At 44.7% G+C, this 19,394-nt stretch overlaps 1 protein-coding gene across 6 annotated transcripts in view; it reads left to right on the top strand.

Annotated features, from left to right (window-relative positions):
• Nucleotides 1-19,394, top strand: part of USP22 (ubiquitin specific peptidase 22) — a 199,238-nt gene that overhangs the window by 141,758 nt on the left and 38,086 nt on the right. For all 6 annotated transcript variants that reach the window (XM_033963993.1, XM_033963992.1, XM_033963997.1 and 3 more), the window contains one exon: nucleotides 1,762-1,931. In XM_033963993.1, the coding sequence (XP_033819884.1) occupies nucleotides 1,762-1,931 (170 nt within the window). The remainder of the gene's footprint in view (nucleotides 1-1,761; nucleotides 1,932-19,394) is intronic.

Genomic DNA, 19,394 nt, shown 5'->3' with positions numbered 1-19,394 from the left:
TTGAGCCACAGAGTGTGAATAATCCAATGTTTGTTTCACAGATTCTCTGAGAAACCCTTCAACTCTAGAAATACCTAGCCACAAGTCTTTGAGGGTAATATCTTGTTTTTTCACTGCTTGTGGTTGCTCCTCTATTCCACCTGAAAATTCAAGTGGTTTAGGTATTTCAGTAAAAGCCAGTTTACTTATCTGAGTAGAGGATACCCCAAAACCAGTAGAAATAGCGGGAATATTGTTCCCGCTACCACCAGATACTGGATGAAGGGGGGGTGTCCTTTCGAGGGGGCTCATTTTGTTACTTTTTAATGAGGACAGATAGTGTGTGTGTGTAGTGTAACACACGCACATTCTGTGCCCATAAAAATGCTCCTGTTCAGCGTTTGTTTTTTAATGCTACTGGCACCTCAAGACCTGTTGGCGATTTCGTAGCATTAAAAACCGGCGCTTCATTTTGTGCATCATGTGGGCATTGATTAGAGTGCTCTTTTTTATATTGATGAGGTCGTAATAGATTTACATATGATTATCAGAGTCTGCTACAAACCATGGAAAAGCCTGCGATTTGCCTTTTTCGGTATCAATACATGCAATGCTTCGTCACTAAACTGGTTAAAACTGGTTTAATGATGATTGTTAACGCACAGTGAGTTTTGGGTATATGGGTCTTCGTCTTTGTCTCTAGCTAGGTTTCTAGTTGGGTTTTGCTTTCTTCTACGTTTAGGCCAGTGCAGTGAAAGTGTCTTGGCACCGATTTTAATTGGCAGAGCAGTTTGTTGCAAGGTCACTGCAGAACTCCTCCAGTATTGATTTACAAAGCTGCCAAGTGCTGCAGACAGAGATTCTGTAATCTGGCAGATCTGAGTTGAGAGGCTGCATGGGAGTGGTTGAGGTAGATGATGGAGGCTTTGAAAACTCAGATTGCATCATTCTTGAGCCTGAGCCAGCTTCCACTCTCTTTGGACCATAAATTTTTGCATATAGAGTTTTATTTTAAATGTGGTATAAATAAGAAGGTAGTACATCCCTCAAAAATAGCTTTTGTGCCTAAGTTCATAGCTGTAGATGGAATCCCAAATCTCAAGTTTGTGTACTCCACAATACACAGAAATAAAGATTAGTGAATAGAAAAATTGTCAGGTGATATCTTTTTATTGGAATAAATTAATGCATTTCTTGATTAGCTTTTGGGAACTGGCACTCTGAATAAGTAAAGAATGACACTGCCAGGAAATACAAATAAATGATGAAATATGCTCCATTGGGGAGGGGACAGAGCAGCCCGGAAGACGCTAGAGTGTTCCCCTGGAGCTCAGTATAACTTAGCACTAGCTAGCTGATCATGGCCTTCCTCTGCTGTGATGGAGAAGAGGAAGCTAAAGAACAAAATGTATCCCACATCAGCCTTTTGGTCCTATTGAGCAGTTTCTTAAGTGGGAAATATTGGCTGAGGATGAGAAAACCAGGTATGGGGAGGAGGCATTTTATTGTTGACCTGCTGCACTTACCCCAGGATAAAGATACTGTTCAGGCAATTTTTAGTTAAACTTCTTGAATGCAGGTGATTTTGAACCTACAAAACTTTTGGTGATTTCATGAGTCTGTTTTGCTGCTAAATGAATAAGATAAAGCCATCATTATAGTGCCTTAGCTGGAGGAAATGGCATTTGTATGTGATAATATGTGTATATAAAAACAGCTTTCAAATGGAAAAGTAGGTTGAACGCTACTTTAATTGTGTCTGTGGGGTTTTTTTCTCTGTAGGTCTACGAGGGCTAATCAACCTTGGGAACACATGTTTTATGAACTGTATTGTCCAGGCACTTACTCACACGCCACTGCTGCGAGATTTCTTCCTCTCCGACAGGCATAAATGTGAAATGCAAAGCCCCAGTTCATGTCTGGTCTGTGAAATGTCTACACTTTTTCAGGAGGTGAGTGCCAGTCCTCTAATTATCAAAGGTCTTTTGATGATCTCTCATTGGCATATTTATTTATTCATTTTCCTATTCCGTTCTCCCAGGAGAGCTCAGAACGGTTTATATGAATTTATTCAGGTACTCAAGCATTTTCCCCTGTCTGTCCCGGCGGGCTCACAGTCTGTCTAATGTACCTGGGGCAATGGGGGGGATTAAGTGACAAGGAGCAGTGTGAGTTTCAACCCACAACCCCAGGGTGCTGAGGCTGAAGCTTTAACCGCTGCACCACACTCTCCCCATTTATGGTTCATTTTAGGCCGTTTTCTTTTTGACACTTAAGAGATTTGGTTTCTTTTCATTTGTTTCAGTTTTCATGTGTATTAAATGATTTTGTGCACTGAAGGATAACATACATGCTAAAGCCAATTGCACATTTTAAACAGCCTAGCATACCACTAAACTGATTCCCCAACATATCAATAGAGAAGCACTAAAAATACTATATACCAATATGCAAATTAATCATGCATACTGTCCTGTACAATTCTGTTTCACGCATCCATGCTAAGGCCTAAGATTTAATGCCTGATCATCATCCTTACCCCTACAGTTAGTACCCTCTACCCAGAAGGCCCCATTCTCCTCCCCCCATCCCCACCTCAGGTTTACCATTGTTTGGGCTAGATTCACTTACCTGACTCTCCGTGCCCGATCCGTGCAGACCCGACCAATTCCTGAAACAATAAAATTAAAATGAGGGCGATCGGAGGAACCCCTCTGACCCCTTTGCATGCGTTCGGTGTTCGTTTTTGCTTGGGGGGGGGGAGGTTTGGGGGCCCCGACTCTTCTGCTCTATCTTTTCAACTGACATTACCATCAGTTCTCTTGAAGGGCGATTCCCGGCGGCAGCAGCCTCTAAAAGGCTAGCTCACTGGCCCTGACTCTCCTGCTCTCTGCCGCCTTCCCTGCAGTGCAAGCCCGCAGGTTTAAAGTAGTGCAGCCCCGCTTTAAACCCGTGGGCTCGCACTGCAGGAAAGGCGGTAGAAAGCAGGAGAGTCGGGTCAGCAGAGATCAGTCTGGGCGTCAGAGAGTAGGGGGAGTTTGGATTCGGGACAGAGAGCAGGGCGGCAAGAGGCAGGTTGGGGCGGTGAGGCTGAAGTTGGGGCTGAAAGGCAGGAGAAGGGCAGAGAGCAGGGCGGCGAGAGGAGCTAAACAATCCCTAAACTAAAAGCAACAGCCACTGCTCTCCTCCATAATCCGGCCCCAGGACTTCTGCAGCCCCTGAAATAGAGTAAAGGCAGCGAGATCAGGGCAGCAGAGAGCAGGTGGCAATGGAGCTGGAGAGTGGGAAAGGACGTTTGCGACTGGTCCACAGCAGTCGCTTCTTGTATTGATCGGCCAGCCCAGTTGGTTTGCAAGATTTCTTTAGTGAATCGCGTCCCTGCCTACTTTGCATGCCGTTCCCCCTCATTTGCATGTGCAAATCGGAATCGGATCAGCAGAGAAGTAAGTGAATCGGGCTGGAGTAAAATTGGATCGCAAAGGGGTCGCAAACTGATCGGTACACGATCGGTTTGCTTAGTGAATCTAGCCCTTAGTGTTTTAGCAAAAGAACAAGGAAGGGGAGAGTTTTGATTCCTGCTGTATTACCCAGTGACAGTCATTAGATGGCACTTTTGGCATCACATTGTACTGTACCCCAATTTTATTATCTGCAAGATTTGAACATTTCTCCCACAGAGTGGCATGAATCACTGCAGAAAATAGATTGTGAAACAGAACGATTTTTTTTTATATAGCTGCTGTGCGCAACAGTAAGATGTGGGAGTAATTGGTTTCTGTGGTGCTGTTTGGAGTCAAGGTTGACTATAACCTTTTTAACTGGAATCATCACTTTAAAATTTTTAATTCTTAGGTGTAAACTGCTTTAACATTTGTAAGATGTAAGCTAATCCATTGCAAGGTTATCTGTTCTAGGGCTTTTTAGTAATGATGTCTTTATACAGGTATAAAGAGAGGAGAGTTTAAAAGAAGTATGTTAAAATGTCTCTTCTCTAATGACAAGGGAAGAATAGGAAGAGATTTCACAGTTGAATCATTTGGACTGAAGGAGGGGGGGACACAAAATTCAGCAGGGAAATTAGTAAATTGCTGTGTATCCTGAGAGGGAGGGGAAGAATACTTTTTCTTCTGAAGACTTGTTGAGAACCTTCACGAGGTAACCTTGTTGTACAACATCTCAAAGACAGTGGAATCAAAATGTACAGTACCTGGATGAATACAGGAACTAATGTGAGAGTAGAAAATTACACAGAGAAGTACAATAAGGCGTTTATTAAAAATCCCAAAATAACTTGGCAGCTGTACTCGGTTGTAGGCGGTATGCAATAGAATATTAGGACTGTGTTTTGGCAATACTAGCCTTCTTCAGGAGTTCTCAAAAAACAAAGAAATCAATGTGTGAGAAATATGAAGGAAATTGTGACTAGAAGTGAATGAAAATGCAACCACGAGAGTGAATCAAATAGGAAAGATGGAGAAAAACTAGAATACAGTGTAATAAGTGGTTATACAGCATGACTAAAAGCATTGCAGTTTGGCTGTAGCGTATATGCATATGATCTTTGATTCTTTTTTTAAAAAATTATTTTTTATTAGTTTAATTATATTTTACAAGCATTATACTTGGCACATCAACATGGTAAGGAAATTCTAAGAAACATATTTATACACTTTCCTCACAATTAGGCTCAAAAACGTTGATGTATGAGCTTCACCAGAACCAGTACAGCATTGCCACGTCTACTTCTTGGAAAGTAAAACAGAGGCAGTCTCGCTACTTTTCAGTCAGCCCTCACACATTGGTGTGGTTTACAGGCCGCCTTCACAGGCAGAAGAAATGTACAGAGATTTCATTGAAGATATTCAAAACATAGCTGTGAAAAGGGAAGGACTGCTAATAGGTGATTTTAATATACCAGATGTTGATTGGGGCCTCCCTTTTGTGGAGTCTCTAGAAGTAGTGACATCCTGGATTCTCTACAGGAAGAACTGTTCCAGCAGTTGATAATGGAAGTACGAAGGTTGGGACCATACTAGACTGTGCTTATGAATGGGGAGAGTGTTTCCAATGTTATAGTAGGTGCTCATCTGGCATCCAGTGATCATCAAATGGTGTGAGGGTTCATTCAAAAATGAAAGTTTTAGACTTAAACACTAACTTTGTTCAGATGGATTATCTCAAAGAGTCATTAACTGGATGGGAACATATGGAAGTAGTAAAGCAGTGGGTAAAAATGAAAGAAGCTAGTTTAAGGGCAACAATCCATTTTGTAAGGAAAGTAAATAAAGTAAGAGGAAAATAAGGCTGCTTTAGTTCTCAAAAGTAGCAGCTGAAAAAGAGAATAGTCTTCATAGCTACATAAATTAGGGATTGGAGAAGGAGGAGGACAAGTGATTATATCTGAAAACTAAGAGAAGCAGTAAAGTAATCAGAGCCCTAGAGTTTATAGATTTATTAAAATCTTCAATACCGCTGTGGACTAACTAGGAGATCCAGGCAGTTTACAATTCTAAAAAGAATATTTAAAACCGAGAAAGACCTCTACAGTATCATGAGAGGACAGTGTATGTCATTCAACCAAGATCCAAGTATTCTAATAGGATAGAGGACAGTTGAAAAGAGCATTTAAAATGAGAGGTGGAGAATAGCCGTAGATAGCAGCAAAAACCCTATGAAAGCTTGGGTGAACAACCAGGTTTTTATTGCTGCTTTAAATTTCTTCAATGATGATTCAGCACAAATGTGCAGTGGAAGAAAATTCCAGAAGAATGATGCTGCCAAAAGAAGGTGCATTGCCTAGTGAATTCTAGCAGTGCAAATTTTCTAATCTAATTTTCTATTTGTGTGTCGCTCATACCTATACAAGATCAAGACGACTGTAAAGAGAGGTAAGAGGGGAGAGAAAGAGGAGGAAGAGAGAAGAGGTGGATAGGTAGGAGATAGAGGAAGGGGAGAGAGGAAGAAGGGAGGAAGGGGAAAGGGAGAGAGGCGAGGGTAAAGGAGATTAAGTATTGAACAGATGGGTTTTCAGTTTTCTTCGGAAGATGATGTGGCAAGGTTCGGTTCTGGTCCTTTCTGTAAGGCCATTCCAAGTTTTGACTCCTAGAAAGGTAAGCATGGAGTGGAAAACTCATTTGTAGTGAAGATCTTTTGTGGATGGGAGATCTAGTAGCATCCGGTTGAGGGTTCTGCGGGAAGTAGACCATGCTATTGAGAAGAGCTGGATGAGTGGGACCGCAGAGTTTCCATAAAGTATGCGGTGAATGATGCAAGATATTTTGAAAATTATTTGTGATGGGATGGGTAGCCAGTGCATTTGTTTGATGAAGGTTGTGACTGAGTTGTATTTTCTCAGGTTGAAGATAAGTGTTACAGCAGTGTTTTGGATGAGTTGCAGTTTGTGAATTAGAGCAGTGTTGATTCCCATGTAGATGGAGTTGCAGTAGTCCAGTTGTGATAGGATCATCAGTTGTACAATTAAGGCAAAGTGGTATTGGTGAAAGTAAGGTCTGATTTAGTCTTAACTGTCTCAGGGTGTAGAGGGATTTCTTTCGGAGACTAGATATTTGGGGTTCCGTGGTTAGAGTGGAGTTCAGTATGCAACCTAGGATTTTGGAGGACTCATCTATGGAGAGGGTTTCGCCTGATCGAAGGGTGATGCTTGTAGGTGCCGTTTGCTGGGCCATGTGGAAGTATAGAACTTTGGTTTTAGTTGTGTTTAGTTTCAGATTGTTGGTTGTTGCCAAATTTTGAATTTTTTCTATATTGTGTGAGATTTTGTTGGGTAAGTCCGATTGATTTTTGGTTATGGGAATAAGGAGAAAAATGTCATCTGCGTATGACATTATGCTTTCGTCTTCGAATTTGATATTACCTAGAGAGCTCATGAAGAGATTGAATAGGATGGGGGAGAGTGGGGAGCCTTGTGGCACACCACAGATGGCTTTCCAGGGGTTGGAGGTCTTTCTGTTCTTATTGATGATATATTCTCTGTTTTTTAGGAAATTTGAGAACCATTTTAGCACTGTGCCTGTTATGCCTATTTCTGATAGTTTTATTAGTAGTAAATATGGTCAACTGAGTCGAAGGCTGCTGAAATATCGAATTGGAGAATTGGACTAGAAAGGAATGCAGAAGATGAGATGATGAATATGGAATAGTGAGAGATGATAAATACTGTTGAAGACCTGTCTTCTTAATTTTAAATGTAAGGGTTAGTACATAGTTTGAAAATAATCTATTGTTTGATAGGAAGCCAATAGGTTTCTGTTAAAGAGGAGAAACATGATCCTATTTATGAACATGATGACATAGTAGTCTAATGGTAATATTCTGTAATGATTGCAGTTTTTTATTGTTGAGGCATGAACAGCCTAGATAGATATTGCAGTCATCTATTTTGGTTATCAGCAGTGAAAACATCAATGAGTGAAATATAACATGGTTACAGTATCAGCTGTCTGAGTGAAGTAAGCGAAGAATGTAAACGCCAGTTTTGAAAAATTGAATATTTGTGGAGCAAATGTAAGTTGAGAGTCAAGAATGACTCCCAGATATTGGAAGGAATCAACAGGTTGAATAGGAGCTCCAAAGTGAATGAGTTAGGATCTGCTTAAGTGGAAGTTAATAGGAGGTAAGTCTCTTTCAGTTGAAAGGAAGCTCTGGAATGAGGGAGCAAAGGGTGAAGGTGAAAGGGAGATAGACTCAGAAATATTGTAACTTCAGGAAATTCTTCTCCTTGGAAAAGATGGTGGTGGAGACAGATTGCATCTGATTTCATGAAAACTTAGGATAAGAACATTGAATCTGTGTGAGAGAGAAAAGGATAGTAGATGGCATGGGTAGGCTATATGGTCTTTATCTGCATTCATTTTTCTATGACCAATGTTGTGTGCATTACAGTAATCTGATTTTGATGTCATATTGGCTTATGCCATGATGCCTTGATGTATGGAGAGAGAGAATAGCTGTACCCCAATGTGTCTGACTTGTGATTTAACAGTGAGATTTTAATGTCAAGTGTGTGAGCCTTTGTGTTAAGGACCCACATAAGCTCTGTTTTTTGCTTAGGCAATTTTTTTTGTGTTTAAGCCATTCTAAATTGCTATTTAAACATGTACTCCGTCTATTCAGGGCTGTAGGTGAGTCAGCGTTGTTTGTGACACTTTTTATATTTATTTATGTATTGTAACTTCCTAGATTGTAGGATAGAGCAGGATATAAATTTTTATCAGTGGGTTATTCCTCAACAGTGGGCCAATTTTCTCAGATACTGGAGTAACCCTGAACCTTGAATCAGCCACTGAGAGAAGCTTATGGCTGATGGAAATGTTGACTGTCTGTATCAATTTGAAGTACCGTATTTGCCGGCGTATAAGACGACTGGGCGTATAAGACGACCCCCCAACTTTTACAGTTAAAATATAGAGTTTGTTATATACTCGCCATATAAGACTACCCCTTCTTCCGCACACCTTCTGCACAACAAATAAAACTTAAAAGAACATCAGAATTTATTTCAACAATTTTAATTAATTCACTAAAGCTGAATAGAACAATAAACCCATGGGAGCTGCCATGCTATTTGTTTTCTAAACTGTTAACCAAACTGAAACTGTCAATGATAGAAGGAAGATAACACATAGAGGGAGAGAGCAAGTGCCGGGCAAGTCCCTAGCAAGTTTGCTGGCATGACAGTTTCCCTTTAAAAGCCTTCAAAAGCCTCCTGTTCGCCCCCGCAACTTCCTTAAGGGCTAGACTCCACACACAGCCGCATGTGCGAGAGACGTAGTAAAGAGAAAAGGGGTGGGGCCAGAGCGCCGCTGCTTCCCGCTGTGCAGGATGAAGGAGCTGGCACCCTTGTCACACTGATGTCCCGCCATGGCCCCGCTGATGTCCCGGCAGGTTTACTAGTACCGTAAGCACCGTAAGGAGGTAAGGAAGGAGATGTTAGGGCATGTAAAGTAAGGGCATGTAAACAGTAGAGAGTTGCGCGGGGACAGAAATCCCACCCGTCCCCACCCATCCCCGCCAAAGTCCCACCCGTCCCCGTGAGGAATCCCACCCGTCCCCGTGAGGATTCCCTCCATCCCCACCCGTCCCCGCGAGGATTCCCCTCCGTCCCCGCCCGTCCCTATAAACTTCAGAAATAGTTATTTCATTTAATTATGCTACTGAATTAAAGGCTCTGGTAGAAACCCATTTACAAATAAGCAAAAAGACTTTATTAATTTGAAAATATTAATTGGGAAGAATACATACTTTGCAAATGGGTTTCTACCAGAGCCTCTAATGTTTATAAATTTTTATCAACACAACTAATATACTACTTTATCCTGAAGCAAAATAAAAAAAAAGAAATATAATTCTTTTCCTACCTTTGTTGCCTGGTTTCTGCTTTCCTCATGTTCTCATTCAATTCCTTCCATCCACTGTCTCTCTTCCTTCTGCATCTTCCATTTGCTCTGTTACTGTGCCTCTCCCTTTCTTCCCCCTTCCAAATTGGTCTGGCACCCATCTTCTTCTCTCCGCTCCCCCCATAGTCTGGCATCTGTCTTCTTCCCTGCCAGCGTCTTCTCCCTACTGTCTCTTCCCCATTTCCTTTCAGCGTCCTTCTCCCCCCATCTTCCCTTCTCCCCCCTCTGTCTTCCACATGTGCTTTCAGTGTCCTTCTCCCCCCTCTGCTTCCCCATGTCCTTTCAGCGTCCTTCTCCCTCTCTGTCTTCCCCATGGCCTTTCAGCGTCCTTCTCCACCCCCCCCCCCGTCTTCCCCATGGCCTTTCAGCGTCCTTCTCCACCACCCCCCCGTCTTCCCCATGTCCTTTCAGCGTCCTTCTCCACCCCTTTGTCTTCCCCATGTGCTTTCAGCATCCTTCTCCCCCCTCTGTCTTCCACAAGTGCTTTCAGAGTCCTCCCCCCCCCGCCCTTCCCATGGCCTTTCAGCGTCCTTCTCCACCCCTTTGTATTCCCCATGTGCTTTCAGCGTCCTTCTCCCTCCTCTGTCTTCCACAAGTGCTTTCAGAGTCCTTCCCCCCCCCTCCCGTCTTCCCCATTGCCTTTCAGCGTCCTTCTCCCCACTCCTTCTCTACCGCCCCGGGTGCAGCACAGCCGGCCAGGTCCCCTTACTTTTGTGGCACTTCCCCGACCGACTGACAACAGCCCCGGTCCGACAAACCTCCCTGCCCTTAACTGCGAATCTAAATTACCTTATTACAGCTGCTGTAAGAAGATAATTTAGATTCGCGGCTACAGGGCAGGGAGGATTGTCGGACCGGGGCTGTTGTCGGTCGGTCGGGGAAGTGCCACAAAAGTAAGGGGACCTGGCCGGCTGTGCTGCAACCGGGGTGGGGTGTGGCGGGGCGGACCGCCCCCTCCCTTGGTAGCCACTCGAACCGCAAGGCTACTCTCCTCCTTACCTGCACTGCCTGCAGCACAGAGCCAAACGGAAGTCTTCCCGACGTCAGCGCTGACGTCGGAAGGAGGGAGGGCTTTGTTTAAGCCCTCCCTCCCCTCCGACGTCAGCGCGACTTCCGTTCGGCTCTGTGCTGCAAGCAGAGAAGGTAGGGAGAAGAGCCGCGCGACTGAGTACATCCAGCCCCGCAGGAACACCGCAACCCTAGGGGGCGTCCCCACGGGATCCCCGCGACCCTAGGGGGCATCCCCACGGGATCCCCGCGACCCTAGGGGCGTCCCCACGGGATCCCCGTGACCCAAAGGGGGAACCCGCGGGATTCCCGTCGTCCCCGTTCCCGTGCAGCTCTCTAGTAAACAGTACCCGGCGTATAAGACGACCCCCGACTTTGGGGAGGATTTTAAGGTACTGAAAAGTCGTCTTATACGCCGGCAAATACGGTACTGCTAAGGGAGTTGGTACTATGTTGTTATTTCAAGCATGGCCATCTATGATGATTTATTTTTTTTATAGATAATTACCTGCATTAGTATTTTAGCTATTAGCTCTTTGCTAATGACAGTATTTAATAGTGCACTAAGACAAAAACAGATTATCGGTATTGTTTCTTAATATAAAGTGGCAAAAAAATTGGAGAACAGGTAGGTCCATCACATGTACCATGAAATAACCTGGAAAATGCTATTTGGGAATTCCTCATCTAAAAATAGTAAAAGGGGAGATTATATTCAGCAGTGTGGCACAGAATCGCAAGAAATGGAACCACCTTCATCCATCAGGAACGTGTCTCGTAGAAAATCAAGAATGGCTGTGGAAGCTATTGCTCAGACAGGGCCTTGCTCAGAGCACCTATTGCTCAATTTTGGGGAAGTCACAGACCCCACAAACAAACTCTAATTTACAAAATGATGAGCTTCCCTGGAAGCTGGCACATGGCGTCACGCTACAGGAACTGCTTTAACGAGTAAGTATTAATGCAGTTTGAATGACTTAAAGCTGCCACATTTACTTTCAAAGTTTCATCCACTTCTTGCATTGGTTTCCAAACTGTCAGTGTATTTTTTTTTTACTTACGAACTAGTTGTATATGTTTTTTTCAGCAGAATCTAGCCTCCTTAATGATAAAGACAGCAAGAGTGCACATTTGAAAGCTACCTCCCTCCCCCAACTACTACCCCAGTCCAACCAAAAGCTTGTCAGAACTGGAATAATTAGGGTTACCATATTTGTGAAGGCAAAAAAGAGGACACATTATCCCACCCCTACCACACCCACATCAGGCCTCTAACACACAATGCATAGTCATCTTGCCCTGCCTCCCACAAAGCCAGCAGCTGTGCTGTTCACTCTCCACCAAAGGAGAAAAAGTGAATTGCAGCCCACTTCCTAGGAACCGACTGCTCTTGGGAACCACGGGAGCTGTAGAATAGATAATCATGTGGTTCATGAGCAATTTGACTGTAGTCTGCTAGGCAGAAATGAGAGGAGGAAGCGGCCCAATATGCAGCTGCTCTTCAGCAGGGAAGAAGAAGAGAAAGTTAACACTGCAGCTTCTGTACATGACAGTACGTCTACTTGGGGGTAGACTCAGTCTGAGGACTTACCAGCTCTGTTATCGGCCACAGGAGTGAGCAGGTACATCTCTGAGTACTGGCTCTGAGTCTCTTTTAGCTCAGCATCTGCTCCCTCTTTCTCTCCTCCCTATTCTCGTAGCCTTTTATCTCCCTGTCCCTTCTCTCTCCCCTCCTTCACGCTCTCCCATGATCCATCATTTTTCCTCTCTTCCCTCACTCCCATTGTCTGCAATCGCTCCCTTCTGCTTCTGGATCCAACATCTTCATTTTTCTTCCCTCTTCATCTCCTATGTATCATCTCTCTCTCTCTCCTTCCTTTGTGTCCTAGGTCCAACATCTCTCTTTCCATATCCCCATGCATCATTTTTCCCTTCACCATCTTATCCAATATTTCTCCCTCTCTCACCACCGCCATGTTTCCCTTCTTCCCCCTCCATCAACTTATGCAATATTTCTCCCTCTCTCTTCCATGCACCATCTTTCCCTCCCCTCTACTATGTTAGCCAATATCTCAAATCGCCTCCCCTCCCCATGTCCAACATTTTCTCCTTCTCCAAGCAGCATTTCTCCCTCCCCTCCACCCCACTGTTGTTTCTCCACAGCCCCCTTCTTTACCCCATGTTCAGCATCTCTCCTTCCCTCCCTCATTGTCCCATTCCTAAAAATTCTCCTCTTGTTAAGGGGTCAGCGGCAGCTGGCAGCAATTCTCACACGCTGCCTGCTGCTAACCCGGAAGCTTCCTTTCTGCCACGAGAAACTGGAAATTGCCAGAGGGGGTGGGACGTGGCAGAGGCGAGACTTCCAGGTTAGTGGCAGACAGCCTATAAGAATTGCTGCCGGCTTGCCGATGACCAATTGAAGAGAGCTCCGCAGGATCCCAGCCTATTTCTCTCCAATTGATGGAAACTAGGACAAATGGGCCACATCTGTGTTTAGGTAGGGAGATGCACAGGAGGGAAGTCTCTTTCAATTGAAAGGAAGTTGTGGGATGAGGATGAATAGGATGAAGGTAAAATGGGACACTCTGAAGTAACATGAGGTAAAACTTTTGGGTTTATTTGCATCAAGCTTTCTGTTGGCAGGAATGGTACTGTCCCAGATGGTCACAAGTATTTTTCCTTTACAATTCTATCAATGGTTCCTGTATGTTTCTAGAATAGCAATATAATGTTTACATAGTTTCCAGTGGACTAGCCGGGCTCAACTATTTCTTTTTGTATACAATAAGATACTGTATGTAATGTTTTAGTTCAATGTTACATAATCTGCATTTGTCTATTGTATTTTTTTGTGTATAGTTGTCGCTGCTGCATTTGTGCATAGTTGTCTTCTGCTGCATTTATCAGTCTCATCTTTGTTTACCTCTGCATAACCATTCCTGTCTAAGGTTTTGATTTAGTTGTGCTTTCTGAAGAAACTGTTTCTTGCCACTTGTTTTCTGATTCATACGTTCTGTTGATTCTTCTTATCAAACACCCATTGTGTTAATAGATTCTTATTAATTCATTCTTTCTGCTTCTTGGAATGTTTGTCCCAAGTTTAAGGATGAAGAGAGGTTTTGGCCATTTTGCTTTTGTAACTTGAACACTTTTTGGGTATTTGGATCTGTTGATGCTGTTAAGTAGCTCTATGTATAGTCTGCATTTTTGTACGACCGATACCATCTTCAGCTTCTCACAGATTATCTAGTAAGCATTGAGGAGTTTCTTTTGTTCATACATTGTTTATGATGATTATGTGGTCAATCTGTAGTTCCAAACCTGTATGAGAATCTTGGAATTTCAAGCCGATGATAGCTTGTAAATCATTCTCTTTTCTACATAATTCTTTTCTTAGGAATTTGTACTGGGCTGTTGCACCTTCTTCTCCAAATGGTTGTGCATTCTACAGTTCTACAGGCTGGCTAGGGAGTTATTTAGCACAGTAAAGCATGAGCAGGAAAAGTGTACAGGCCCATTTTCATCCAGTGCCGTGACCAGATGCACTTAATGCTGTCCATATATATTCATCACAACAAAAGAAGAGGCACAGGAGATAAGAAACATGATGGCAGATAGAGGCCAAATGGCCCATCTAGTCTGCCCATCCACAGTAACCATCATCTCTTTCTCTCTCCGAGAGATCCCACTTGCCTATCACAGGTCCTCTTGAATTCAGACACAGTCTCTGTCTTCACCACCTCTTCTGGGAGACTATTCCACACATCCACCACCCTTTCTGTAAAAAAGTATTTCCTCAGATTACTCCTGAGCCTATCACCTCTTAACTTCAACCTATGCCCTCTCATTGCAGAGTTTCCTTTCAAATGAAAGAGACTCGATTCCTGTGCATTTACATTACGTAGGTATTTAAACGTCACTATCATATCTCCCCTCTCCCACCTTTCCTCCAAAGTATACAGATTGAGATCTTTAAGTCTTCCCCATACGCCTTATGACGAAGACCACACACTATTTTAGTAGCCTTCCTCTGGACCTACTCCATCCTTTTTATATCTTTTTGAAGGTGCGGCTTCCAGAATTGTACACAATATTCTAAATGAGGTCTCACCAGAGTCTTATACAGGGGCATCAATACCTCCTTTTTCCTACTGGCCATTCCTCTCCCTATGCAATCCAGCATCCTTCTAGCTTTCGCCATCACCTTTTCAACCTGTTTGGCCACTTACAGTCACACACAAATCCTGCTCTTCTGTCATGCACATAAGATCTTCACCCCCTAAACTGTACCGTTCCCTCTGGTTTTTGCAGCCCAAATGCATGACCTTGCATTTCTTAGTATTAAATTTTAGCTGCCAAATTTCAGACCATTCTTCAAGCTTCGCCAGGTCTTTCTTCATGTTATTCATACCATCCGGCATGTCTACTCTATTGCAGATTTTGGTATCATCCGCAAAGAGACAAATATTACCCAACAACCCTTCAGCAATATCGTTTATAAAAATGTTAAAAAGAACAGGCCCAAGAATAGAACCTTGAGGCACACCACTGGTAACATACCTATCTTCAGAACGATCTCCATTGCTCACTACCCTCTGTCACTTTCCACTCAACTAGTTCCTGACCCATCCCGAGGGCACTCAGTTTATTTATTAGAAGTCTGTGTGGAACACTGTCAAAGGCTTTGCTAAAATCTAAATACACCACATCCTCTATCCAATTCTCTGGTCACCCAATCAAAGAAATTGATCAGATTTCTCTGACAAGACCTACCTCTAGTGAATCCATATTGCCTTCGGTCTGTAATCCACAGGATTCCAGAAACTTGACCATTCTCTGTTTTAAAAGCATTTCCATTAATTTGTTTACCACAGAAGTCAGACTTACCAGCCTGTAATTTCCTACTTCTTCCTTACTTCCACTTTTGTGGAGAGGGACACATCCGCCCTTCTCCAGTCTTCCGGTACCACTCCCTACTCTAGAGACTCGTTGTAAAGGTCAGTCTGCGGAGCCACCAGAACTTCCCTAAGTTCCTTCAGTACCCTAGGATGTACACCATCTGGCCCCATCGCTTTGTCTACCTTTATTTTAGCTAGGTCCTCACAAACACAACCCTCTGAAAATCGATCAGGGTCTATTACTCCTCCATCCCTATTCAAGTTTGTCTTCTGCAGTCCCGCTCCCGGTGCTTCAGCCGTGAACACAGAACAGAAAAATTTGGCCTTTATCAGCTTCTACATATTTCTCCCCCTCACCTTTGAGTCTCTCAATGCCACTTTTGCACTTCTTCCTATCAAATATATCTAAAAATGTCTTGTCTCCACGTTTTACCTGGCCAGCTATTTTTACTTCCATTTGCATCTTTGCTTTCCTGACTACACGACCAGCCTCTCTTAACTTTTCCAGATATTTTTGCAAATTTTATGCGACAGCACGTTGACGGTTCTGCTCAAGAAAGAAGCGCCAAAAGTCGACGCGCTACCACATAAAATTTGCAGAGAATTTTAAGTCTTTTGTTGTCCCTTGAGGAAGGCAAAGCAGTCACTGAAACTTGGATCCTAGTCGGGACCATATTCATTTTGCATATCAAGGACTTTTGATAAATTACTAATAAAAGTATATGTAACTAGAAGTTGTTTTAAACATCTCCTGTACTTGATACATTCTTTTCCTTTTTTTGCATATATATTCAGCGCCACTCTAGATAGTGGTGGCCAACATATGCACATGGGTTATTCTATAGAGCAGGTCCTGATATTTACATGTAACATATGCATGTCATTTTTTAGAATAGTAATCCAAAATAAATTAATCAGTTCTTCACTATTCACAGACTTTAAGCTCTTCTCAAAAACTTAAAACTTTATCCAAAATCATTTTCACCAGAAAGGTATATAGAAAATCTTCATAACAAGACCACAGCGGCTACAATCTGGAAAATTGTTGGTTTTTAAAACTTGTTGCTCATGCACAAAAAAAATAGTTTTTATGACTTGTCAGTCACGTGAGAAAAAATTTACATGCACCTGGTCAATTCTTAGAGGGAGTACTGATGGAGGGTTAAGTGACTTGCCCAGGGTCACAAGGAGCAGCACTGGGATTGATCCCACAACCTCGGAGTGCTAAGGCAGGCCACTCCTTCAGAAACAAAGGCTCCTGTTAGTCCATGTTCTTGAGGCTTCAGCTCTTTAAGGTGACATTAATCTACAAAGGAACAGTTTGCATATCCAAGTTCCTAAAGCCATGTATGTTTGAGGAATGTTTGATACATAGCTGTCATAACTAAAGTTGTTGAATATGGCCTTTATCCCAGGACAAGCAGGCAGCATATTCTTTACGCATGGGTGACGTCACCGACGGAGCCCCCGGTACGGACCTTTTTACTAGAAAGTTCTAGTTGGCCGCACCGCGCGTGCGCGAGTGCCTTCCCGCCCGACGGAGGAGTGCGTGGTCCCCAGTTTCTTCGTTTCCGCGGAGCGAAGAAGACGTGCGTTTTTCAACTCCGATTGAAATCCTCTTTTTGCCTTCCCGCTCGCGTTCTTTTTCATTTTTATTCACCTTCGGGTGCTTTTTTCTTTCATTTAAAAAAAAAAAAAAAAAAAATATTTTCTTTTGACTTCGTTTTTCGTTCTTGCCCCGGCGGGGCCTGTTGTCACGATCCAGGCCTCGGGGTTTGATTTTGCGGAGGCCGTGTTTCCATTCATGCCCCCGCAGCCCGGTTTTAAGAAGTGCCAGCGGTGTGCACGCCCGATCTCCCTCACTGACCCACACAATTGGTGTTTACAGTGCTTGGGACCTGAGCATCGGGCGGACTCCTGCACCCGCTGTGCCACTCTTAAAAAACGCACTTTGAAGAATCGTCAAATCCAGCAAAGTCTACTGTTCGGCACCGGCCCGACTATGGACTCGACTTCTTCAACTGCGGCACCGTCGAAATCGGCACCGACCACTTCGACACCGCCTGAAACTACATCGGCGCCACCGGCGCCAGGTAAGCCGGCTAAGAAGCCTTCCACCCTTGAGCGCCCTCCCACCTCGGTGGCGACACCAGCTCTTTCGGCTCCACGCCGAACCAAAAAGCGCTCCGCTCCGATATCGGTGAGTGCCTCGTCATCGGCCTCCTCATCGCCGGAGCGTAGAGCGGCACCCATGGAACCAAAGCAGAAAAAAGTGGTTCCGGTGCCACCCCTGGATGACCGCATTGCGGCCATCCTCCAGGATAAGTTGCAGGAACAACTCCAACAGCAACTTAAACAGCTCTTGCCCTCTATCCTGGCACCGCTACTTTCGGTACCAGACCGGCCCGAGCCCCGCACCGTCCAACCGGTATCCACGCCATCGGTACCTATGGACTCCTCCATGCCCATTCTCTCGGCGCCACATCTCCAGGCCCATGCCGAGGCTGTCGCCTTGACGACGACCGATCCTCCTCGGGACCGAACGGAACACCGGTCTTCCCGCGAACCTGACCGGCACCGTTCTTCCCGGGACCGAGACAGACACAGGTCTTCATCCCCCGGTACCGTCTCGGTACGCTCAGCCAAGTCTCGGTCTAAAACTCACCATACCGAGCCTTCCACTCCAGTCTCTCGACACACGCACACCGATGTCAGAGACCCGGACCTCTGGGAAGAATCCCCCCTCGGTACCGAGGAGGATGCATCGTCGTCGGACGAAGAGCCTTCGGCCCCCGATACCACATCTAAACCTGAGCAATCTTCCTTTTCTAAATTTCTCAGGGAGTTATCGGGGGCCTTATCCTTGCCTCTGGAATCTGACTCTAAGAAGTCACAGGCTTTCCTGGAGGCATTAGATTTCGATCAACCCCCTAAAGAGTTCCTAAAGTTGCCCGTGCATGACATCCTACGGGAAACTTTTTATAAAAATTGGGAGAATCCACTGACTGTCCCTGGGGCGCCCCGTAAACTGGATAGCCTTTACAGGGTTATTCCAATCCCGGGATTTGATAAACCCCAGCTGCCCCATGAGTCTCTCCTGGTAGAGTCCACCTTAAAAAAGTCTCAGGGCTCTAGTGTTTATGCCTCCACCCCTCCTGGCAGAGAGGGCAAAACTATGGACAAGTTTGGCAAGCGGCTCTACCAGAATGCCATGCTTGCCAACAGGGCAAACAACTACTCTTTCCATTTTTCTTTCTACCTGAAACATCTGGTAATGCAACTCTCCGCCATGCAAAAGTACATGCCGGAGCACAAGGTTCCACTATTCCAGCAGCACATCTCCAGCCTGCTTCAACTGAGAAAATTTATGGTGCGCTCTATCTATGACTCTTTTGAGCTCACCTCCCGTGCATCTGCCATCGCTGTGGCTATGCGCCGCTTGGCCTGGCTCAGGGTCTCTGATCTGGACGTCAACCATCAGGACAGACTAGCCAACGCCCCATGTCTGGGAGACGAATTATTCGGAGAGTCCCTGGATACCACCACACAGAAACTCTCCGCCCATGAGACCAGATGGGATACTCTCATTAAACCAAAAAAGAAGGCGCCTCCTGCTCGTCCTTACCGACCGCAGACTTCTTATCAGCGCAGGTTCTCCGCTAGGCCGCTCAACCCACCTTCGCAGCAACCTAGGCGGGCCCGCCAACACCAACACACCCAGGCTCGTGCACAGTCTAATCAACCTGCCAAGCCTCTTCCTCCTGCCAAACCCTCTCAGCCCTTTTGACTTCTCTCTCCAGGGCTTAGCCAGTCTTCCACCCTCATTGCCTCTTCCTCAGCCAATCGGAGGCAGGCTACACATTTTCATCAGCCGTTGGGAGGTCATCACATCGGACCAGTGGGTCCTCAACATCATCCGCCACGGCTACTCTCTCAACTTCCAGACTCTTCCACCAGACAATCCTCCCGTAGAGTCTGCTTCTCTTTCAACTCAAACCCCCCTCCTTCTGAGGGAGGTCCAATCCCTCCTTCTTCTCAATGCCATCGAAGAAGTACCTCCGGAACAAAGAGGCCGGGGATTCTACTCCCGTTA

This window comes from Geotrypetes seraphini, chromosome 11 (assembly GCF_902459505.1).
Source record: "Geotrypetes seraphini chromosome 11, aGeoSer1.1, whole genome shotgun sequence".
NCBI lineage: Eukaryota > Metazoa > Chordata > Amphibia > Gymnophiona > Dermophiidae > Geotrypetes > Geotrypetes seraphini.
This window is presented reverse-complemented; position numbering and strand designations above follow the sequence as displayed.